The 24,689-nt window shown below is 30.9% G+C and overlaps 3 protein-coding genes across 4 annotated transcripts; 1 reads left to right on the top strand and 2 right to left on the bottom strand.

Annotated features, from left to right (window-relative positions):
* The first annotated feature begins 2,566 nt into the window (after positions 1 to 2,566).
* Positions 2,567 to 7,304, top strand: LOC7484420 (probable serine/threonine-protein kinase WNK3). 2 transcript variants are annotated; one of them, XM_002318637.4, is made up of 8 exons: positions 2,567 to 2,961; positions 3,183 to 3,220; positions 3,395 to 3,622; positions 3,723 to 3,946; positions 4,071 to 4,228; positions 5,253 to 5,436; positions 5,770 to 5,907; positions 6,018 to 7,304. In XM_002318637.4, exons 1-8 carry the CDS (start codon positions 2,875 to 2,877, stop codon positions 6,719 to 6,721), a joined length of 1,761 nt encoding a protein of 586 aa, XP_002318673.4. In that variant the 5' UTR covers positions 2,567 to 2,874; the 3' UTR covers positions 6,722 to 7,304. The 2 variants fall into 2 exon arrangements, with proteins under 2 accessions (XP_002318673.4, XP_024438265.2); XM_024582497.2 differs by having other exon boundaries at positions 2,624 to 2,961; positions 4,080 to 4,228.
* Positions 7,305 to 8,945: 1,641 nt separating this feature from the next.
* Positions 8,946 to 9,630, bottom strand: LOC7484419 (40S ribosomal protein S30). The gene is made up of 3 exons (XM_002318041.4): positions 9,515 to 9,630; positions 9,287 to 9,424; positions 8,946 to 9,198 (listed from the first exon to the last, which is right to left on the bottom strand). Exons 1-3 carry the CDS (start codon positions 9,516 to 9,518, stop codon positions 9,152 to 9,154), a joined length of 189 nt encoding a protein of 62 aa, XP_002318077.1. The 5' UTR covers positions 9,519 to 9,630; the 3' UTR covers positions 8,946 to 9,151.
* Positions 9,631 to 13,797: 4,167 nt separating this feature from the next.
* LOC7484418 (protein DEHYDRATION-INDUCED 19 homolog 5) lies at positions 13,798 to 17,163 on the bottom strand. The gene is made up of 5 exons (XM_002318040.4): positions 16,946 to 17,163; positions 15,160 to 15,302; positions 14,878 to 14,955; positions 14,469 to 14,692; positions 13,798 to 14,191 (listed from the first exon to the last, which is right to left on the bottom strand). Exons 1-5 carry the CDS (start codon positions 17,022 to 17,024, stop codon positions 14,089 to 14,091), a joined length of 627 nt encoding a protein of 208 aa, XP_002318076.1. The 5' UTR covers positions 17,025 to 17,163; the 3' UTR covers positions 13,798 to 14,088.
* Between the last annotated feature and the right edge of the window lie 7,526 nt (positions 17,164 to 24,689).

Below are 24,689 nucleotides of genomic sequence, written 5' to 3'. Positions count from 1 at the left end.
CAACAGGAACTTTTAGCATTATTATAAGACCTGTTAGGCCCGGCAAACCGTTACCAGCCAATTTATGACATGACCCGCCCGTGTTGGGATAGTAAAACAAAAATCAAATTTTTTATTAAAATAATATTGTTTTCAGTTAAAAAAACTGAATTAATCTAAATTAATTTATCCACCAGCCTAAACTTTGAACCAGGTCAATTACATAATTGCGTTTTATAACTATGATAGTTTTAAAACAGTTCATTAAATCTATACTTAAACCAATTAGAACACTGAACCTGTTTAGCATTGTAATACTAATTTTTTTTCAAAATATGTTTTGTTCAGAAATATATTGAAATAATATTTTTTTTATTTTTTAAATTTTATTTTTGACATTAATATATCAAAATGATCTAAGAACATCTAAAAAATTAATTTAAAATAAAAATATTTAATTTTTTTCAAAAACATTTTTCAACTACAAAAACATTGGTATGATGACTAAGAAAAATGCCATTTACTTAAATTTAAACGTCAAATCAAACCATGTGAATCCCATATTTATGATCTATATAGCTTCCTCTTCTTCTTCTTCTTTTTTTACCAATCAAACACAAATTATGTAGGCATTTACAATATATGTGCATTTCACGGTTCTATTTTAACACTCTCCGTATCAATAAACGTTGCCTTGAAAGAATTATCTAACCTTTAAAAAATCAAATTTATTTAGTATACAGTGAGAAACTAATTGTAAAGGGTGGATTGAGGGAGGCGGCGGAGCCTCTAATTAATTATCTTGCAGCATTTCTGTCAATTTCCATTTACACTCGCTTGAATAGTTGGTAGACATAGACCGTATGCGAGATGGCGGCCGGCCAATTTCCATATTCCCACTTGGATAGGTGGTCAGTTGCAATTTGCAAGGCTGCTCTTGATATCTAATTCACATATATATATATATATATATATATATATATATATATATATATATATATTCTTTCTCTTAAAAAATATTTTTTAAGTAGTGAAGAGTTATCATCTCTACTAAAAAAAATATTTACATATATTAGTCATAAACCATATTGATCTACCAAGCATGGAATGTAAGCTAATTAAAAATATATATATAAAATTACTAGTATCATTAATTAATTAATTATTCAACTTAAAAGCTTTTTCATAAACTACTTAAACTTTTTAGACTTCATCACTTTCTAACTTTACTTATACTTACGAGAGATCACATATATGCCATCCATTACTATATCCAAGAAAAAAAAAAAACTTGAAAAAAAAATCAACTCCTCGCATCTTTGCCAAAAATAAAACGAAAATAAGTAAAGTTTAGATAATTCTTTCGAAACCAAATGAAAGAAAGTCCTTTCAAGTCAAGGAAAATGTTTTTTCCTATTCTTTTTCTTAGTGTTATCATTTTGATGTTCTTAAGACTCTCCATAATAATAATAATAATACTACTACGAGGTTTCCTTATTTCATTTTTAGAATATTATGTAAAACACGTATATTAAGGATGTATTTGGAATTGTAGTAGTGGTAGCAGTTCAAAATATTTTCGCTTAGAAATGCATCAAAATAAAAAATTTTATTTTTAAAAAATTATTTTTGACATCAGCACATCAAAACGATCTGAAACCATAAAATAAAATTTCATTTTAAGCAAAAATAAATTTTAAAATTTGAGAGAACATTATTTGTATCGCGTTTCTAAATAGTCTATAAGAATTAAGCCTATCTCTTTCCAACACTACTATTCAAGTCTATTTGGAAGACGAACATAAAAAAAAAATAGAAATTTTGGATAAGTTCACATAAATGGTAGGTAATTAACTAATATTGAATTTAAAATTTAGAGAAACTTTATTATTCCGAAATATACTGATTAATTAGAGATATTACCTAATTCAACTAAAAGTTTTAGAAAACATCATGAATAGTGAAGCTTTTCTTCTTCTTTTTTCAATCCAATCCTCTTTTTTATTTAATTTTATCTCTTTTTTGTATCAATTTCATCCGTAGGTTTTTTCTAACAATTTTCTAGGTTGTCTTTGGTGTGGTCAAATTAACTAGATCACATCAAAACAAATCTCACACAATTTAATTTTAAATTCAAGTTAGGTAAGGAGTCAGATCAAAAAGTTTTTTTTATCAATTTCATTATTTTTTTCTTTTAATTTTATTTTTGGATTTTTTCTATCAGGGAGAGTTGTTTTTGATGTTAGACTAATCAAATCAACTATGTTACTCATATATAATTTAATTTAAAATTTAAATCAGAAAAAAAAATCAGATTAAAAATTTTTAAAATTAACTCATTAAATTAAATGAGCATGTAAATTAGCTTGTTTTAAACCTAAAAAAAAAAAAAAACACGCAGAAACTCTTGAAGATGCCTCTCTGCTGAAAGAAAAAGAAGAAAAATTTGAGATCTTGACTTGACATGTGTAAACATCCAACAGCACGTGCAGTGCCCCATCTTATGTGGCAAGATCTGAGGTCTCTGCCACCTCTGTTCCCATGTAACCCCAAATCATACCTTTTGAAACCCTTTTTTTTTTTTTTTTAACAACCTTGCAACATAAATTCAGAAGCTTCATTGATGGAATTATTTATTTATTTTTTCTCCTTTTCATTCACTAAGAAAAGAAATAATTTTTTTGTTCCTAAGAATAATAGCAACTCAACTTTCCTTGCTTCTTGCAACGCTTTTCTTCTCTCTAGCCTCTATCGTTCTCTTTCCCACTTCTTCCTTTTCTATTTCTGCCTTTTCTCCAACAATAACAACACTATTCTTTTTAATTTTGATTCATCTGTGAACACATAAAGATTTAACAAAAAGCTTTCTTTCTTTCTTTCTTTGAGAAACTGAGGATGCCACAGGAATCCTCGTCCGAGACAGACCCGGATGATTCTGATGCTGAGTTCGTAGAGATTGATCCCACTGGTCGTTATGGTCGGGTATGTGTTGTGTTCCATTTTTTTTTATTCATGTAATTTGAAATTTTCCATTTAAGTTTCTGCCTTTTGTTTTTGTCGATCAAAGTTGAATTAGCCCATATTGGAAATATATGATATTGTTTGCCCTGTCTCTTTCTCAGGTCAATGTTATGGTGATTTTATTAGTTGCTTTGTTGTTAATGGGGTTCTTTTATTTTTCTTCTTCTTTGTCTTTCTTGCAGTATAAAGAGGTATTAGGCAGGGGTGCTTTCAAGAAAGTGTATCCTTTTCTTTTTTGTACAACTTTGTCACTTTACAATGGAAGTTACCGTATATACTGTTTCTTTTGTGTTTGTGTGTGTGTGTGAGTGAGTGAGTGAGTGAGATGCAAGTAAGGACTAATGAGTGTGTAATTCTATATGGTTTTGTCCTTGATTGAATCTTGGGGGTTTAGATATAGAGCATTTGATGAATTTGAAGGAATAGAAGTAGCTTGGAATCAAGTTAAAGTGGCAGATCTATTACGTAATTCGGTGGATTTGGAGCGTTTATATTCTGAAGTTCATTTGCTTAATACTTTGAAGCATAAAAACATTATCAAGTTTTACAATTCGTGGATCGATACCAAAAATGAGAATATCAACTTCATCACTGAGATTTTCACTTCTGGGACATTGCGGCAGTAAGTCTATGAATTCTACTAATTAAAAATTTCTTGTTTTTGGATCTTAGTTTGATTGTGCTCTTGGTTGACTTGAGGAGCTCATTTACTTGCGTTGTAGGTATCGGCAGAAGCATAAGCATGTAGGTCTAAGAGCATTGAAGAAATGGTCTAGGCAGATCTTAGAGGGACTTTTGTATCTTCATAGTCATGATCCACCAGTTATCCACAGAGATTTAAAATGTGACAACATCTTTGTTAATGGAAACCAAGGTGAAGTGAAAATTGGTGACTTGGGTTTGGCTGCCATTCTTCAGCAAGCTCGGTCAGCTCATAGTGTTATTGGTGAGGACTACTTTCTTGTGATTTTCATGTTTTTTATTTTTATTTTCTTTTTTGACATGGAAGGTGTTCTGGAGGTTTTTGTTATCTGTTGGCAATGATAACAAAATTGTTAGTGCGGAATTAGGTACACCAGAGTTTATGGCACCAGAGCTTTATGAGGAGGAGTATAATGAGCTTGTTGACATTTATGCCTTTGGCATGTGCCTGCTAGAGTTGGTGACTGTTGAATATCCATATGTGGAATGCACCAATGCTGCTCAAATATATAAGAAAGTGACATCAGTAAGGATCCTTGCCCAAATTTAAATTTATTGAACAAACTACTTCTGCAATTTATATTCTTGCTATTTGTCTTATGTCGTAGAGTAGACTATTTTCAACACCATTCAAAAGAAAAAAGACAAATTTTAATGCAGTTCTGCCTTTGTAGTTTAATATGTTGCTGCATCTTTAACATATAAACGCTGTGCAGTCCTGGTAGTTCAGTTTGTCAGACTCTATTGGAAATTGATTTTCTTTATTCTTGCAGAAAGCTGTCACTGTTACCTGGTTTAATCTCTCTTCTCTTTTTCCTTCCAGTCCTGGCTACATGATTCATTGGACATCAGATTTTGTTCAATCTTGATTTTATATGTATGTTGTAAAGTGAAAACCCTGTATTAATCTTGTGGAGTCTTCTCAAGAGACTTTATTGTTCTCATGATAGTTTATGATTTGAGCATCAATTCACTTATTGGTGAAAGAATGTGGCACCAACATGATGTTCATCTTTCTAGAACGTGATTGCTTTTCATTTCTATAGTTACTACATGACATATTATCGTAGATATCATTGAACCCCAATATACTTGAATATGGTGTTGTCATGCATATGCTGTGTTACTCCTTAACATAAGCTGACATTACCTCAGATTTCTTCAGTAGGACAGTTGGAATTTGTAGAGTAGAAGCTTGCATACTTTTCTGCAGAGCATACCTCTAATAACAAAAACCTAGTTTTCAATGACATTAGAACAATTTCTGCTACATAGGGTTTTGATGAATGGAGAAAGGGTAGCTAATCCTCTTGTTATGTTCCCGTGCTTTTGTTATCAGATTAGATCAGACACTGGGGCTTTTAGGCCTCCATGCATTGATTAATGTCACCTCTCCTTGCTAAGTCTTTTCTGAATCAAAGCTTGTCCAGCCACCCTGCTAGCACCCCAATTCATGCACAGCCAGTGGCTCCCAGCATATTATCATATTTTTCTTTGTGTTTTACTTTATGTTTCTAAGTTGTCATCGTGGTTTTTCTTTTTGTTGAAAGGGAATTAAACCAGCATCATTAGCGAAGGTGAAAGATCCTGCTGTGAAAGCATTTATAGAAAAATGTACTGCAAAGGTCTCTGATCGATTGCCGGCAAAGGAACTTTTGATGGATCCCTTTCTTCAATCAGATGAGGAAAATGAAAGTGTTGGTCACTCTTTCCGACCGAAAGCCCATTCTTCAGGTAAACTCAAATAGCTTCAAAATTCTTGGTGTTCAAATGCTTTTCAAAATCATGGATAGGAAAAATGAGAGAAAAAGGAATAGAATCGTTTTCTTTTTGTTTATCTATGACAAACAATGAGAAAAATATTTAAGTGCTTAAATCCTGAACAATTTGGCAGAAAACACACAATTCATAACTAGAACAAAGCTTCCCTCAACTTTGTTTCTTTTTTTCTCCCACATTATCAACCAAATTAGAGGAATATGATTCCTTGCAAATTTTCCCCTCACTTGTTTGTAAGACAACCACATCATTAGTGTTTTTGGCTCTGACACCTTGCTCGAACTGCAGGTGGTAGTTCTGATCAGATTGATGTTAATGAAATTGCTAAGGATTCTTCTGCTGAACCAATCAGAGATTTCACTGTGCAAGGTCAGAGGAAAGACATTAATACAATATTTTTGAAACTAAGGATAGCTGATTCCACAGGTTCTTTCTCTCTCTCCCTCTCTCTCTCTACACACACACACACACATTAGAGGTCTTGTCCATCAGCATCCACAAATGATTCTAATTGAATGTTGTCTTCATGCTTCCAGGTCATATCCGCAATATCCACTTCCCATTTGATGTTGAGGTAGATACAGCAATTGCAGTTGCTAGCGAAATGGTGGAGGAGTTGGATCTGACTGATCAAGATGTTTCAACAATTGCTGCTATGATTGATTCAGAAATTCGGTCCCATATTCCGGGTTGGGCTTCCCACAATGTTTCACTAGAAAATTTAGTTGCAGAGGACTCAGAACCTCCTTTTGAAACTAAGGATGACAGTTCACCCTTGTCAAATGAATCCATTCCCTCTCCTGGCAGTCTTGTATTGGAAAGATTGCCTTCAGGTCGTAAGTATTGGTCCGACTCACCCAAGGACGTTGATGGAAACTCTCCAAGCAAGCTTGGACGTTCAAACTTGTCTTGTCATGAGCCTTCTCTAAGTTGTCCAAATGCTGCTCGGTCAAATGGACAGTTGGAGGCTGAGAGCATGTCTGATGATGATGATAACAGTGCAAAACATGGAAGTAACAGATCTGATGATTTGCAATATGCTAATAGAAACAGCACATCTGTCAAGATCATTGCTGAGAAACTTGATAAACTTCTAGTAATGCAGCAACAAGAGCTAGAGGAACTAAAGAGGAAGCACAAAGTAGCCATATTAGACCTTCTGAATGAAGTGTCTCCAGAAATTCGTCAGGATGTTTTAAATATATGTAAACTGAAAATACCTGTTCATGAAATGCCGTGATTCAGTGCGTGTTTTGTTAGAGATATGGGCTACCCTCTAGAATTTGAAGTGCATTCCATTGCACATCTTGACAGTGGATGGTGAGTTGGTAATTAAACAAACTCTAAAAGGTTTTCTACCAGTCGAATGGATCAAAACATCACTGAGTACTCGGATCTTTATTACAGAAGACCTGCTGCTTGACATGCTTTGAAAGGCAATGCTGTGATATCGAGTCATGAGGGACGATAGAGCAGAATCATAGCATGAAAATATAGGTGATGATCAACTCCACATGTGCATGAAACAGACTCGCAGCACAATATTTATCGTGCATTAATCTCTTAATTGAGCTGCAGAGAGGATGCAAGGTCTAGCAAGTCATGTATTTTTGTAATATTAGCTCACCTAAAATTCTTACTTCACCCCAACTCCACGGTTTTATGTACTTGTACATATGTTTCAGTTGATTGACTTACGCTATAGTCTTGCTGGTTCACAATTTGTTGTTGGAGTGATCGCGTTCGCTTTGTCCCGTCAAACTCGTTAAGCTATTTAATGCTATGAAGGGTGTGGATTGAAGCACTGTTTGTGCCTTGATTAATTTGTTGGCTCTTTTGTGTTCTATCTTTTTAGTGAATAAAGTTTGGGGTGCAACACTATAAAATCTTCTATTCAGCTGATCAGAACAGAGCTGTCAGGTGATTCTTTCTGGCAGGTAACTCTCCTATGTTAGCAATCTTCAGGAAAAAGATAGCTAGCGCTGGTTTTATCATGCTGAGATCCAGATTTGAGCTATAGGTTTCCAGCTACCTTGAGCTCCAGATTAAAAAACAAATTTAGGCATTCCTCAGTTAACTTTGAAACGTGTTGCAACATGCTGAGATCTTGATACCCGGAAGCACCATTTTGCTTGCATTTTACTTTACACCAAGCAAATCTGGAAAGGAAGCATTGATATCATTGCATCTATAATATGGTGGATCAGAAGTTGGTCTACCTTGATGCTTTCTGGCTGCACCGTGCCTGTTATCTTCTCTTAGGACATCTTGAGAGAGCCAAATGAGGAGCCGAAAGAAAGAAAAGAAAAAACTAGTTTTTTAGCTTTCTTCCCTGATTTTGCAGTTCAAAAGGATAGCAGAATAAAAGGCTAAAATGACTTTTCTGAAAAAAAGAAAGCTATTCCAACATATCCATCAGATAAATCAAAAGCATTCAAATAAATTATTTAAATAGTTTTTCTTTCATCTCCACAACTTTTCTTCTAAATGGCTTTTGCTAATGGAGATGCTTTTACAGCTAGCGTAACTTCGGATCAAATCAATAGTGTTTGAAGCAGAGAATATAACAAATATAAAGTTGATGTGTGCCTCATGTGTTAGTATATTATCCGGTGTTCAGTGTTAAGACATCAGCTAGATATATTATCCGATGTGCCTCTAACTGGCCATTATTAGATATAACCATGATATGCAATGAAGATTTTATAGCATATCCATCAACCACTCCAGAGACATTTTCCCAAGAACTACCTTGCCTTTGGCTTCCTAAGTTAATGTACAAACGCTATGGGAAAAAATAACTGAAACAACTGATTATGCCTCGATTTCTTTCACAACTCAAGACATCAGCTAACTAATATCCAGATTCAAGGCAGATCCATGCTTATGTCAAAAAAGAAAAAGAACAAAGATTCTCTCCCTGATAAACCCTTTCGTCAGAAAATGTAATGGCATGCTTATAAGCTTATTGGTAATATTCTTTCAAGGATTCTGGGCGAGTGCCATTTTCTGCAAAGAATAATGGGCATGCAGGAGGGAAAACAGAACCAAAAGCTTTGGAAACAGTACTTCCAGTAACAAGAACCATCGATCACATTCACTTTTCTCAGCAAGATTCAACGGGATGCAGAAAATAGAGCCTGATAAGAAATACAACACTATAAAGAAGAAAACTAGAACCACAAGAGAATAGGGACGATCCCTCATTTAGGCATCTCCTCATAATCTCACCATTTCTCTCCAAGTCTACCTATTCAAATAACCCATTGCATTCTATAAAGTGCAAAAGACAATCAAAATGCGCAAAGATTGCCTATTTCCACATTATTTCAATCAAAATCCATTGGCTTCCCACACTAACCAAGCAGACCATCATCATTAATTCTTAATTCTAAATCATTTCTCAAGAACAGAAAACAAACAAAGAATACATCACGACAACAAACTAAGCAAACCCCACAACAAAATTCTGAAGCAACATTTTTAATGAAAAGAAGATCAAATCATCTATAATTAACAAAAAGGGCAGATGCTCCACATAGTCTGACAGTTAATATCAACTACTAAAAGCAACCTGCAGTAACATTGTCATAATTAGAAAGGAAAAACAGCAATGTTTCTTCATCTAAAAGTCAATAAATGTTTCTTCATCTTCTCATTCTCTCAAGCTTTACTTCTCAGAGGAGTTGGGCCCTCTCTTCTTGCCAAATCCCACAACTGTAATTATAATAAATTCATTATTTCTTGGTTCTGCTACCGGAACAAGAACCTGCAGTTAAATGAATAAATGGGAAAGAGAGATTACCTGCTGTGACGAAACGGCGGTTGTATTGCATCCTCTTGTGGGCACGGCCACGGGGCTTCTTTTTCTTGTCCTGCTTTGCCACTTTGGGAGTTTGGCCTCTCACCTTACCAGCACGAGCTAGAGAACCATGCACTTTACCTGCAAGTCGGACCCAATGTTAAGAAGGGATAGGATGAAGAAAAACATTAAGCAAAATCTCAAAGAGATGATCAAGATCTAGGGGTTTACCCATGACGACTGCTGCTGCTGTTTCCCTTCTATGCGGCGAGAAGATGGCTCGACTTCACGGAGCAGCTAGGGTTTTATCTTCGCAGCCAAACTCTTCTGTTCATTTACGTTGATAAATGGGCTTGGTCCGTCCAATGGAAATTGGTTCGAACTGGGCTTTGTCTCCGACCCATCTGTGTTATGGGCTGAAAAACTATTTTATTATTATTTCTTTTATGTTTACATGATTTTCAGTAATTGAATTTTATCATTTTTGTGGTGCAAGCAATAATTAATATTTGACAAACAAATATTAAAAATTATTTTTTGCAAAAATAAAAATATTTTCTTACTATAAACTCTCAAATAAGACCCTAAATGTATATAATGTATACTAATTAAAAGAAAACGAAAGCACAAAAATTTCATCAAACAAAAAGAATAATAAAAAACGAGAAAGCATAAACCCTAATTCCACCAAGTATGAAAAAGGAAAAGATCAAACTGGACGTGGAGACCTAGGTGGCTAGGTCTGTCTAGGCCTAGATATGAAAAACATAAGACGTGGACAACGCCTCATCCTTGCACGTGACAGGCCATTCATGTCGTCTTCAACCTTGAGCTGGTTGGATTCCTACAAATCGTGTTGTCCGCCTTTATCCGAACGACAACATGGAAATTCTCAATTTTATTTTCATTTTTCACCGTGAAACAATTTTAAACACTTGCCTAATCTTTTATGCCCGTTTATTTACTTAAAAATATTTAAAAATAAATACATTTTTTAAAAAATATTTTCTGATATTTGATATTATCATAAAAAATAAATCTGAAAAATATTTTTCAGTATTTGATTATACTATACAAAATAAGTGAAAAAAATTTATTAATCTTTTTTTAAAAATTTTATTAAAAGAATAAAGACCAAAATTGATAGATGAAAAATTTAAAGGAGGATGAAATTAAAAATAAAAATAAATTCATAAATTATTTCAAATAAAAAAATAGCAATCAAAATAATGAGGACCAAATCTAATTAAAAGATGATGAAATAAAAAAAACTTTAATTTCATAAATTATTTTAAATAAATTAAATAATAAAAAGAATAAGAATCAAATTTGACAATCAAATTTGACAAATAAAAAACTTTTAAAAAATAAAAAAATAAAAAAATCAATTTCATAAAGAAAAAAAATAATAGAGACCGAATCTGATAGAAAACAAATTCAATTAAAAAATAATATGAGAAAAATAACAATAAAAAGAATGATGATTAAAGTTGATATAAAAATCAAATTAAATCAAATTCTAAGGGACAAAATTAAAAACAAATCAAAATAAAATATATAGCAATCAAAAGATTGAGGATCAGATTTGATATAATCAACAAATAATATGTTATTTTTGAATTTTTTTCAACTTCTAGAAAATGAAATTGGGGCAAATTTTTCTTTGACTAAAAAGTGTTTTCATTTGACAAACTTTTTTATTGAAAAACAAACATGGAAAATTTTAAAAAATAATTTTCAAAAAACTATTTTTCATTAAACAAACGGTGTCTTAAACTCAAATATAATTTCAAAACTCATTCTTAAATTACTTATAAACACAAATTTGATTTGAAAGTTTTTAAATCTTGCATTTCAAATCGATGTTCTTTTAAATCTAGCATTTCGAATTCACATTCCTCGACTCGACATCTTTTGTTTCACCACAATATAAGTTATTTTTAATGATTTCATTTTTTTTATTGTTAGGATGTGAATGAAAAGTTATGTATATTAAATTTTATTTAAAATAGAGTTGTGTTCTTTTAAAAAAATATGTCTTTTCATTTTAAAAACTAATGTTAAAATTGTTTTTATATACAGAGAGTGTCAATTCTGACATGGTTTTGATAATGGAGAAAACTTCTAGTTTTTCTAAAACTTTCTCTTTTACATTCCTTCAATTAAAATTCTTACAGAAAGTAACATAAATTTTGACTCATTGTTTATTCTTGATTATGCAATCAAAAACTAGAAAATAATATTAAAATCATACTGCTAACACTAGAGAGCAGATAATAAATTGTTTTAAAACCAGTGGATTGATCATTCCGTTAATCTATTTTTTCAAGTCTATTTTCTATCAATAAGTTCTGTAAGTTGATTTTTTTTATTTACATATTGATTCATATACATGTTTTATGTTTTGTAGAAACTAGTTCATCAACAATCTTATAAACTATTGAAAGTGTTCCAACACTTGATGTATTCCATCCATAACATGGTTCAATTTTAAAATCAAAAGATTAATGTGTATTTATTTTATTTTAAATTACAACTCTCTCATCTTGTGGAAGAAATATAACCCTTTAAAAATGTTCAAAAGAAATTACAAAAAAAAAAAAACTTAAACCACATACCAAATATAACATGCACAATAGAGACATATAAGTGCAAGACAAATATTTTTTGCATTTTATTTCGACTTGTCCTCTACAACTAAATAGAGACGAATAAAAATTTATGTTTTCTCCAAATACACCAAGCACAAACCAGTCTTGTTTTCAGCGTTGTCTTTACAGTCCCGTCCTCGCCGCTCTCTATGACATTCCAGTGTTTATTTAAAATTGTAATTACTGTTGTTTTTTAAAATATTTTTTATATCAAAATAATATTTTTTGTTATTTTTTAAAAATTATTTTTAAAATCAGCATATCAAAACGATCCAAAACACACAAAAAATTGAATTTTGAGGAATGCGGTTCGCACCGCGTTCCTAAACGGAGTTCGACCTTAGGATGCAAAGAAAGATTGGTGAAATATCCATTATATGCGTTTTTTTATTAATTAATTTACCCATACTAATCGTATTAGAATCTGAGAAATCCCAATTTGTTTTAGAGGCTAATATTTTTTAAAATTTTTATTAAAGCAAAATTGGAGAAAATATCCTATATATATACTTTTTTTAGCTCCTATAATGAAAGAGGGGTTGGAGCAAAGCTCTATACACTATGGCAAATCCATTTGCTATGAAAAATAGTCCTATCATCCTCTCACTCTGGGTGGGATTAATTTTTACAGGTCTAATATACAATCTGTAGAACAATTTATTCTCACAAATTTGTGGCTGAAATTCTTCACATCACCCTCTTTAGTAGACTCAAGATCGAGGTTAAGCTTAATAAATGGTGTTTGAATTATAACAAAGGTCGTATTATATGATAAGCAACTTCAAGAACATTGTATGGACTATGGAGGACAAACCTGCAAAACTAAGGACGCAACCCCAGCTGAGATACCAAGCTGTTCATACGAGCAATTAAAGGGAGAAGGGAATGGTGGTGATCATTTATTGCAATACTAATACTAGATAGGTGACATGTGGTTTTAGGTTAAATTTTTTTAATATAAAACAGTGTTCGGATGATTATTGTATTTTTAGATGATACTCGAATTATTAATTTGAATGAGTTTAATAAATTTAATAAATTTAATAATATAATTATAAAAAAAATTAATAACAAAAAATAACAATGATTAATAAAATAAAAAATATTTGCTAATATTATAAAAAAAAATAAAACAAATAGTAATTAAAAGAATAGAAAATAAATTTAAAGGAAAAACAAATTTAATGGTTGTATTGAAAAATTTAAGGGTCATGCACTAAAATAAAAAAGATAGAAAAAAAAAATTATCAATATCAAACCGGATGTTCATTTGATACACACACAACCCAAGAATCACGGGGTTATCGAGACGATTACAACACCGCCTGAATGGTGAAGTGTCTCGTACATGTCAGTCACTTTTTTTTAAAATATATATATATATATATATATATATATATATATATATATATATATATATATATATATAAACCAGATGGAAAATACTAAAAAATCCTTGGACACTATCTTAATAGTTTTTATTTATTTTAAAAGTAATTCAATATTTTTACTATGCTTAAAAATAAATTAAAAGGCCCCTAGAGACTAATTTAATAAGTTTTTGCTTTTAAAAGTAATTTAATAATTTTATTATGTTAAAAAAATAAAAAATAAAAACTAATTTATCTAATCAATATAATAATAACCAATTAATCATATTACCCCAACAAGAAGTTTGTTGATTTTGTTTGAGAAGAGCATTGAATTGTGTCTTCATACATAATGAAAAAACGAACACTTTTAGTTTTTTTCAAAAATAAATAAATTAATATGCTGTTTAAATTAGTCCAATAAATGGTGTTTTGTGTCTTGATCCCGACTAGAGGAATAAAATCCAGGAAAGTCAGAAGGCAACTAAATAAATTTTTGCGCCTCAGAAGTAAACACTATTATTAACTACTTAAACTCGTGTTCTTGTACTATAAAGGGAAGAATTAGCTTAGTATTAAGACTAGAAGAGTTCTCTGTAAATGGTCATGACAGAATGCATGCAGCTTCTAAAGAGGCTGCCTATATACACTCAAAATATATGCACTATGCACTTGATCGAAGACTTTCTAGCACTTATCATGTGGAAACTACGCGGCACCCTAAGATCATGCACCAGCACTAAGAACTTGTGTCCCTTGATACAGCATCACTGGTAGCAAAGCTCTAGAAGATCGTTGATGCAATCAACTGTTGTACAAATGTTGATTTCTGTCTCTGCTCTTCATAGTCCACCTGACTTCCTCTATCAAGTGAAGACATCCCAGAGCTGCAAAAAGAAATGAAAATAGTGATTTCCCATGGCCTGGCCTTCTCAGACATTCATTTATCCGTAGGCAGATATTAGAGGCACCTTCATTTGAATGCGATCCATAATGGCTAGTCATGGAAACTACAAATTTTGGTTTGTGTGACATTGGTTATTGGCTGCTTAAAGTTTCAGGTTTTAGACTGTGGTTCTCTTCAAAATAAAATTTACTCAACGTTGAAGGCACAAATAAAAAAAACAAAATAAAAAACATTATGATGCCATGAAAGGACTATACCTTTTTGAATGAGAGGCACTTATGTTGAAAGGTTCATCATGCTGGCTTTGTCTAGGGTCTGAACGGGAAAGATTGCCCAAAAATGGTGAAAGGAGTGGATCGGGAGCAGATTCATGTGTGTTAGTCCTACTATTGGTTGAAGATCCAAGAAATGAGCTCAGATCCTTGCCAAGCATAGCTGAACTACCAGTCCAAAGGCCAGATTTTTTATGTTTTCTTCTGTGCTGCGAAGGACAAAGATATATGTTTTCAGGTGAATTCAAAGAATAAAAAAGTGCTTAACATATTATTTGATTTATGCTACGAAGATACATTAGTTTGGCCAGGAGTTATGTAGCCAAACCCAACTGACTAAAGCTTAGTTGACCTGTGCTTTTTCATGTGAAGGTCCAAAACAGGTGAACAGTACCTTCAACGAACTTGCATGCTGCACTATGAAATGTCCAATAGCATCTTTCCCTAGATTTGCTGCGCAAAGAGGACAGACCTGAAACAGAGGAAGCCATCGAAATCAAAATTTCAACTGAATAATAATAAATATCACATGCAGCACTTCCAGATGTCCAATTATAATGATGGTTCTATTTTATCTTCATTAGCAAATCAAGATGAACCACACGAGGGAGGTAGATGGACGCAGGTCAAACATACACATAATATATATTAGTATCAATCAAAGATAATCACATACTGCATTTTTTAAATCAAAGCAGTGTTCGTCCAGCAGATGGCTACAGAACAGATGAACTTCAATCTCCACATAGCAGAAGGGGCATGGAAAGTAAGCTCTTGAATTGTCATCTCCATCTGAATCATCCATTGCCAAATGATTGTCTGTTGATGCATAACAAAGTGCGAAGTCAGTGAGTGTACTGTTATACGAATGACATGGTCACCAAACTTGGAAAATCAGAGACCAGTGCAGACATAAAACAGTGCGCCATCTTATAAAAGCAAGTGAAATAGCCGAGAGTCAGTAACACAAACTACTGATTCAGCGATTAAAAACAATAGAACAGGGATGAAGAAAAACAGAGAAAATGATAAAGAATAATGGCTTAATTCAAACCATCAGATCATCAAACACAGATCATCATATGTATAATAGCAGCATAACCTCAAATATGTATGTTTGTCTGTGCATAAACAATGATTCATTCTATCCAAGCCAATTTCTAAGAGTCCAGACATCATTTAACAATTAAACTACTATACTTTAAACTGCAGTTAGAACTCTTTTCTCTAATCTTCCGTTATGAAACAACCAGCTACTTAAGCAATATCCAACTCGTGTTTGAGAAGAAGCTTTTCAAGGCATTGAATGCCTGAAGAAAATTCACATCTTCCTTAAAAGAAACAACTTGTCAACCAATTCATTGAACTATCAATCCTTCTACAAGCATCTGCCACACCTACTCCAAAACCAATGCTTTTCAGAACTAACTAAGAGCTCCATCGATTACAAAACCCAGTCTCTTGCAATTATCAAAACCATTTAATTCCTCACCAACACATTCATCCCCGTATCCACACTCACTGTGAAAATGCGGGGTATTTGCCACAGGTCTCTTCTTACTTTCCTCATCTTTTAATGTTGAAAAGCCAAATGACTTGGCAAAAGGTTCGATTTTGTTCTTGAAAGATCCCACCTTTCCTTTGATAGTTTCAAACTTTTTGTCTTTGATAACTGAATTCTCATTGCCATAAGTTCATCGTAAGCCTTTTGAAGCTTTGACACATCCAAATCAATTGCATTTAGCACTTCATCACCTGGATTCCACTCTTTACAGGATCTTCTCTATCCTCAGTGTAGTTTGTCATATTTGGTTGGCCAATTTGATTACTGATTCCCTTCAATTTAATTTTCATCTTCTCCCTTGATATTCAAAGCTGCCCACTTAAATCTTATGTGAGCTCCTTGTCTACTTTCCTAAGTTGCATCCTTTTACTAAATTTCCTCGGTACTTATCACAAACATAGAGCATCCAATAATATCGCATTAAAAATCTCTATCTAAAATAGCTAGGCTATGACCAAAAAACATCTAGTTCTTCACCAATTACACACCACTTAGCCTGTGTCATATATTTAGAGAGAGACTTCTTGCTTAACACTTCTTAGCAATTAGTATAATTCAAGTAATATATGTCCTCCAAAAAACAAAAAATAAAGAAAATAAACCTCTAATTTTCTAAACCCTTCTCCTGAAATGAAAAGATAATCAAAACAGAGAACACTCATCAGGAAAGAAAAAGGCACGCGCTCAATTTAGAAGTAAATGTTCAAGAAGAAAAACAACCACTCAGACACAGCACCAACTAGACAGAAATTAACTCAACCCAGATTATAAATCTCTCGAAAAAGCATCTTACTTCAAAGATTAAAAAGAAACAACAAAGAGTGGAAAGCATTTGTTCTAACAATACAAGTGTATAACAAAAGTAAGTAATAGTAGAAGAAGCTAGTTAATTAAGTACCAGAATTGCGACTAGCAGCTTGGACAGCAGATAAGTTCTTGGAAGAGAGAACTCTGGAGGTCCAGAAGTCAACATCCATGATGGCGTAAGCTTTTCCAGGCGAGACACGTCAGATTCCGGTGAGTAGTCAGTGTTGATGAGTGTAGCAACGTTGTGGTCTAGGAGTAGGAGGGGTGTGGTCTTCCTTTGCTTGACTCACTGTCACTTGATATATTGCCTTCTGACATTGTGAAAAGCTCCTGTTGGCACACCGAAAGCTAACTTCATGGATGGTTGACACGTGGGAGTTGATTAAATTCTAATTTATTTTTTTCTTTTGATATATAAAAAATGGAGCTAATAATTTTGCCAACTTGGATGACTTGTCTTTTTTTTTCCCCCTGATTGGTAACGGTTCACATCATATCCACTATCCAGAGTTAATTAGAATTTAGTCTAGTTTAGCAAAACTAATTAATTAATTGTTATAGTATTAAAAATAATTAAATAGTTTTTTTTTCACGACTTACTTTTTTTCTTTTTTCAGATGTAGCTTTATAGGGTCTGAATGCTTTTAGTGCAGTTGTTCCTAGTGATTTAATACTTCTACTTAATTATTGCTTTTTTTTTTTTAATTTAATTTATTGCAAACCCTTAAATATGTTGTCATATAAAATAACACTTATTTAATGTATTTAATTAATATTATTGATTTTTATTTTTAACACAATTTAATAACGAATAAAGTTTAATAAATACACTTAAATAATACTTGATGGATATCACAATATGCAATATTTGAAGATCTCAAAATCACCTATACATGAAAATCAAATTCAATAAATTAAAGATTTAACTGTCTATTTGGAAATATGGTTATGATTGTTTTTTAAAGTATTTTTCGTGATTAAATATATTAAAATAATATTTTTTATTTTTTAAAAATTATTTTTAAGATCAGCGCATCAAAACGATCCAAAACATACAAAAAAATTTAATTTTTAACAAAAAAAACAAATTTGAATTTTTGTGAAACATGGTTTGCACCACATTTTCAAACAGTGCCTAAACATTTTCATCAAAACTTCATTTGAGTGCATTTTAAAAATATATTTAACTTGAAAAATTATTAAATTAATAATTTTTAATAATTTTAATGTATTAATATTAAAAATATATAAAAAATTATTTTGATGTATTTTTTTTCAAAAATATTTTTAAAAAACATATAAAAACAAAAATTATTACAACTTTTTTTTTAATGCTTTTTGTGCAGTTGTTCCTAGTGATTTAATACTTCTACTTAATTATTTCTTTTTTTTTTAATTTAATTTATTGCAAACCCTTAAATATGTTGTCATATAAAATAACACTTATTTAATGTATTAAATTAATATTATTGATTTTTTATTTTTAACACAATTTAATAACGAATAAAGTTTAATAAATACACTTAAATAATACCAATATGCTATATTTGAAGATCTCAAACTCACCTATACGAAAATCAAATTTAATAAATTAAAGTTTTAAATGGTTGTTTGGAAGTGTGGTTGCGATTGTTTTTTAAAGTATTTTTTGTGCTGAAATACATCAAAATGATATTTTTTTTATTTTTTAAAAATTATATTTGAAATCAGCGCATCAAAACGATTTAAAATATACAATTTTTTTTAATTTTTAGCAAAAAAAAAAAACAAATTTGAATATATTTAACTTGAAAAATTATTAAATTAATATTTTTTTAATAGTTTTAATATATTTAACTTAAAAAATACATTTCCCACTTAAAGTCTTATGTTTCCCAGGAGAATGTACTTACTATCTGATCCAGGTGTCCTATATTATATTAAAAAAGTACTTTTATCAATTTGTAGTATCACAGAGAGAAAAATTAATCACCAAAAAAATAAAAATAAAAATAAAAATAAATTTGTTTGCTTAAGATAGAAGCAATTTGATGGGAGGATGGAGGTGGGGAATGTATATTTGATTTTTTTTATAATGGCAAAAGACACAAGATTTTCAAGAATCCAGCTGAAACCATCTATTTGCTGTCTTGATTTGACTAAAAAGAGCATATCCATTAAAGTATGCATGGAGAGATAAATCCTACAATTCATAACTTTAAATCTTAATTTTTACTTTTAAAATTGAATAAAATATAAAATAAAATATAAATAATGAACTATAAGCATCTATACTTTCTTTTTTAAATTCTAATATTTATTAATTATTAAGAAATTAACAATAAAATTTATTATAATTTTTTACATGTCCTTGAAAATTAAGAATATATATAAATTCTCCTAATTTATGATCTACCATATTATCTGTTATATAAATAAATAAATGCTTTTTCTCATTATTAATAGCAATAATATAGCTGGTTATTGTAGGTATAATGGTAAATGCCCGAGACCATGTTACTATTAATTTTTTTTTTGTGTTAATTTTTTTTTTAATAAATAACTTGCTATAAAAGAATTTGTTTTAGTAAATGTGTCATAGTTAATTTTTTTAATTTGTTTTTAAGATAAAGAAACAAATTTTATTTTATCTTCTATTTACCAAGGCGATGAAGAATCAAATTATCACTCATGGCTGATCGAACTACATCCATTAGTTTAGATAGAAATTTTGGGTTTTAATTTCTTGGATTTTAATTTTGAAATCAATATTTAGGGTTATTTATTAATCTTCTTTGATATAAATTATATAAACCAATTAAAAAACACATATTATCATGAAAAAAAAGATGTTCCAAGTTTTCAACCTCAATCAATTTCTAATGTTGAAAACACGTACAAGCCAGCAAATTGAGGAATTTTTCTGCCAGTTGCCTCGTCGGATTTCCACTAAATAAGAACCCTAAAAGAACAATGGGAATAATATCACGACCTCCCTTTTCAACTCCCCATCGCCTTCCATCAAATAAAAGGCATTCATTTTCAAGCCCACGAGTCATCATTGTATTGGTCGTTTGACAATTAACAATTAAATCACAGGCCGCCTCAAATGATTTTCTTAATAATTATTATTATGGCATATTAATTCTAATATTTTTTCAAAACGGGCAAGCCAGAAAGGCTAGTAGCCTAGTACTGCCTAGGTAATTGCATCTGAAATATTAAACAAGAAATTAATAATAATAATAAAAAAAGTCAGTGAAGAAGACAACCTAACAAAGACATAGGCACGAGCCCTACACGTCGGACAAAACGATGCTTTGATTTCAAGGATGCTTGTGTGACGAGGCAAAGTGACTAATGCATGGAATATGACCAAGAGACGGTGCCTTATGGCCAGAGGAAAAAGAGGCTACACAACAAATTATCAAAAAGCTTATGGTGGAAATGGGACACTGTACATTATTTTTTTATTTTAAATTATTTTTTTTATTTTTAAATAGTTGAAAAATAAAGAAAATATTATTTTAGTATAAAAAATATTTTTAAAAATAAATATTATAATAATATCAAGCAGGCTGAAGCACATGAAGGGTTTCTTTTAGCACGTGAGTTCATCGCCAACTAGCCCCAAACTTGAGCTAGCCATCAACGTTAAGAAAAGAAAAGAAAAAGCTTGTGCTAGTGTGAGCTAAACCTTAATTAGGTAGCATCTTCCTATCCACATGAAGATTTTATTTTTGATTTGAGATCTTCCCATTAATTCTAGACACGGTTGAGGAACACGTGCAAATTATGTTTTATGAAAATTTATTGTTTTTATTTAAATTTTTTTTTAATGTTTTCATTTCGTTTTGATGTGCTGATGTTTAAAATAATTTTTAAAAAATAAAAAATATTATTTTATTATATTTTTAAATAAAAAATATTTTAAAAAATAATTATTATTATATTCTCAACCATCCTCTTCCACTGAAACTAAACCTTAGTTTAAGATTGTTTGTCTCCGTATATTGGTGACATGTGATAATTGATGCAGAGTTACAATTTAAGCTATTTAATCTTTTTTATTAGTGATTCAAATTAAATTGAAACCAGTAACATTGCTACAATAACTCGCTTTCAACGGGACATTTTAATTTTTTCATATTGAAAAATACCATAAAGTTTATTGAGTTCCATGTTACAAGAATCAACCAAAAAATCTTGCACGGAAATAAGTCTTGAGTTTTCCTTGATCAATTGAAGATTTCAATTATTTATTTTGTGGTTGATATAATTTGTTTGTTGTGCTATTATCACCTATCATCCATTATGTATCAAACAGGTGTGGACTCCTGCTATATTGTTGGGTCAAATTAATTTTTTTTATAAAAAAATAATATTTAGATATGTAAACATATTTTAAAAATAATATGTGATTTAAGTCATAGACTCAATCAAGTCAAATAAACTAATTTTATTTTAATTAAATGAAAAAAATAAAGCAACAATAGCATATAGATTAAATTTTGTTTTTTAAAAAGATCATAATAATCTGAGAACTTTTTTTTAATAGAACAAATTGTATATCTCAATTCTCAACTCAATAAATATGGAAAGATGAAAAAGGGTAAAAAAAACCTAAAAACATCATTCATAGTTAGCATGAAAAACTTGTAATCCTATTAATCAGGGTCAAGCCAACCTAAATTATCCTGCTAAACTTGCGGTCCAAGTCATAAGATTAAGATAACCCGATATAAAAAAATAAAAAAAATCATAAAGTCTATTTTTTTATATAAAAAAACAATGTCAACCTGCGTTAACTTTTTAAACTTATGACCAGAGTCATTAGACCTAAAACACTCTATATGAAAAAATAATGAAGTCCAACTCACAATCAATTAAATATTGAAAGATGAAATAGAAAAAAAAATTCAATCATACAAAAGGACTCAAAATAAAAAATATAAATTAAAAGAAATAAGAATCAAAATTGAAATTGAAATACAAAATAAATTTTATTTTTGATTGAACAGTAAAATTAAAAAAAAATCAATTTAACAAAAGGACTAAAAAAATAACAATCAAATGAATGAATACCAAATTATAAAAAATAACATATTACAAATTGAGATTGAAGGATAACATTGAAAATAAATCAAAATTTTACAAAAAGTTCAAGAATAAAAATTAGAAAAAAAAAAAGAATGATCGAAGTGAGAATACCCCTTTATCAAAGGACAACACTAAGATTTTTCAAGCCCAGAGTGAAAATCAAGGGGAGGAGAGAGACAAGAGGGGGAAATAAAATGTCACTAGTGACAAACCGTGTCATCACCGAACATATGCATAATTGCCCCAAAAAAAGAGAGGATGTTATGATGTTTCCAACAATACGAAAAAAGGGGATTTTTGGTTGTCAAAAGTCACCACACACTAGCCACTTTATATATATATATTTATTCAAATACCAAATTGTGTCTCAATTAACCTGATAATAACAAAAAAATCTATTATGAAAATACAAAAAAAAAACCCTTGGATTCTAATTTTAAATTTTCTTTCTTTCAAATGCATTTTGGTCATAATGTGCTTTTAAATGGGAAAAGAATTATTTGTCATTATAATGTTCCAATGGACGACGCAAATGAGTCTGTATCCGTAATGTTTTTAAAGATTAATTAGATTTTTTTATCTTTTATAATATATAAATAATTAAAATATATTTATAATCATTAAAAAAAACTAAAAGAGCTGGTATTTTTATAACAACACCATATTCAAAACACTATTAATTGTAATAGTAACCCATTTTTTTTTCTAGTTACTTGATTTTTTTCTTGATTTGGTCATTTTTAAGTTGATGTGAGATTAGGCTTGATGGTTTATTTTGCTTGGCTTGGTATTGGGTTCTCACGATGTCGAGAAAAAATCCAAAGCTTGGTTAGTGCTTGTCTTAGAAAAAATAGAATGTAATTTTATTGATTGAAAATAATTTAAAATTGAAAGAAATGTTCCTAGATAGGTGAAATAAAACAATATAGCTCTTTCACTGTTCATAGTTTTGAATATCTAATGTTACACGGGTTGTGGACTAGCTATTAACTAGATAGATGATACGCACTTCTAAATAAATCAGTTGAATTTTTTTTTTGTAACTTGAAAAAACAACTAATAGCTATTACAGTATATAAGGCTAGTCCTCTCTCTCTCCTTCTCTCATTTTTTTTTTTTTTTATATTATTTTAATTTTTATCAAGTGATGTAAACTTCAAATTAATATTTTGTTTTTAAAAAAAATTAAAACTTTTTAATTTGCTTCAAATTAATATTTTGTTTTTGTTTTTTCATATCGTTTTAATGTACTAATATCAAACATAAATTTAAAAAATAAAAATATTATTTCAATTTATTTCTGAATAAAAATTACTTTTAAAAACAAATGTTATCATAATATTAAACATGTTTGGTATCAACAACGGCTGAAAAAGGAATTGGTGGTGATGGACTCGAGCCCAACTTGTGTTAAATTCTCCCGGAGGCCTAACAGAGGGAGACTTCATAAAAATTGAGCCTATACGGCCTTGATTTGGCCCAGATCTTCAATGGAATTCAAAGTCTCACAGCCTCGTTTACACTGCCTTGATACATTAGCGCCTACCTGCAAGTCCTCGCGCCGCTTTGGGCCTTCAATTTTTTTTCTATAACTACGTAGCTACTTCTGTTTTTTTTCTTTTTCTTTTTCTTTTGGTAAAAGGCGGTTATACTATGAATAATCAAGTAGATGGCACATCCACCGTCCACAAAATAAAACAAAACATAATTAATGGCATTAAGGAAATATAAATTGGAACTTACAAGGAATAAAAACTAAGGATAAAACAAAGAAAAAATGGCAAATTGCAGGCATGGGAAAACAATTCACGACAATGATAGCTGGAAGCTCACATGGTTGGTTGGATTCGACGTTTAGCAATCTAACAAACAAAGTTCTACAATCTCTCTTTCCACCTTTCCATACAGCCAAGAGAATTCTACAAAGAATTACACCTGGAAAACCATTACCCACAAACAAAAACCAAAGCAAGGAGTAGCACGCATTTTTTTTAAAAAACGTGTAATCAAAGATTTGAAGAGGAGAAGGAAAAATGGATGTGAATTTCGTTGTTCTAGGGGCCGCGTGCCACACTTCAGTTCTTCGAGTCTTGGGAGATTGTTGTGTTACTTGTCATTTCTACAATGGGATTTACCAATTTTTAATAAATGCTATAAATCTTTGACGATTCTTCACTTTGGGTGCGTTTTTTGTTGTTTATATCCGACATGACATGACTCTGCACGCATTGACTTTTCTTTTCAGAGGCTTTCAGATTCCCTGACAGCTTGGTGCAATGCATTTGAAATATGAACAATATTCATCACCAGCATGGATTCATGGTGTACATTGTATATATGGAAGGCGCAAGCTGATATGCTTACATACTCTGCATTGGTCTTTCAGTGGAGCGGCTTCAAAAGGTTTCTTTTACTCAAACTTATAGAGAGGACTCTCTAGCTAAATAGGTTTTGGCAGAGCAGCAGATCGAGCTGGTTAATTTCTCGGCTTCTTCTTTATTCTTGTTCTGTGGTTTATCTTTTTGGTATAGCAGCAGAGCAGCATTGTATGTATGTATGTATGTATTATCAATGCACCCAACAGTTGGATGATAAAGGACACATCACACACAAATACAATTCAGACAAAAATCATGAACTCCCCTGTAAATCAAGACAATAATTTGTAATTTGTACTAGAGAATTCAATTTCACAGTCAATATTCCTTAGGGCCCCAGACCATGGGGCTCCCTCCCCACAGACAGACGAGCCCTAC

Source organism: Populus trichocarpa, chromosome 12, assembly GCF_000002775.5.
Source record: "Populus trichocarpa isolate Nisqually-1 chromosome 12, P.trichocarpa_v4.1, whole genome shotgun sequence".
Classification (NCBI taxonomy): Eukaryota; Viridiplantae; Streptophyta; class Magnoliopsida; order Malpighiales; family Salicaceae; genus Populus; species Populus trichocarpa.
This window is presented reverse-complemented; position numbering and strand designations above follow the sequence as displayed.

Excerpts from the sequence above, each read along its gene's own strand:
- LOC7484420 (XM_002318637.4), top strand. The coding sequence starts at position 2,875 with ATGCCACAGGAATCCTCGTCCGAGACAGACCCGGATGATTCTGATGCT. Across the intron at positions 3,947-4,070 it reads GTCAGCTCATAGTGTTATTG|GTACACCAGAGTTTATGGCA; the intron begins GTGAGGACTACT and ends GTGCGGAATTAG. Across the intron at positions 4,229-5,252 it reads TATATAAGAAAGTGACATCA|GGAATTAAACCAGCATCATT; the intron begins GTAAGGATCCTT and ends TTTTGTTGAAAG.
- LOC7484418 (XM_002318040.4), bottom strand. The coding sequence starts at position 17,024 with ATGGATGTTGACTTCTGGACCTCCAGAGTTCTCTCTTCCAAGAACTTA. Across the intron at positions 15,303-16,945 it reads AGCTGCTAGTCGCAATTCTG|ACAATCATTTGGCAATGGAT; the intron begins GTACTTAATTAA and ends ATGCATCAACAG. Across the intron at positions 14,956-15,159 it reads GCTTTGATTTAAAAAATGCA|GTCTGTCCTCTTTGCGCAGC; the intron begins GTATGTGATTAT and ends CCTCTGTTTCAG.
- LOC7484419 (XM_002318041.4), bottom strand. Across the intron at positions 9,199-9,286 it reads CCGCCGTTTCGTCACAGCAG|TTGTGGGATTTGGCAAGAAG; the intron begins GTAATCTCTCTT and ends TTATAATTACAG.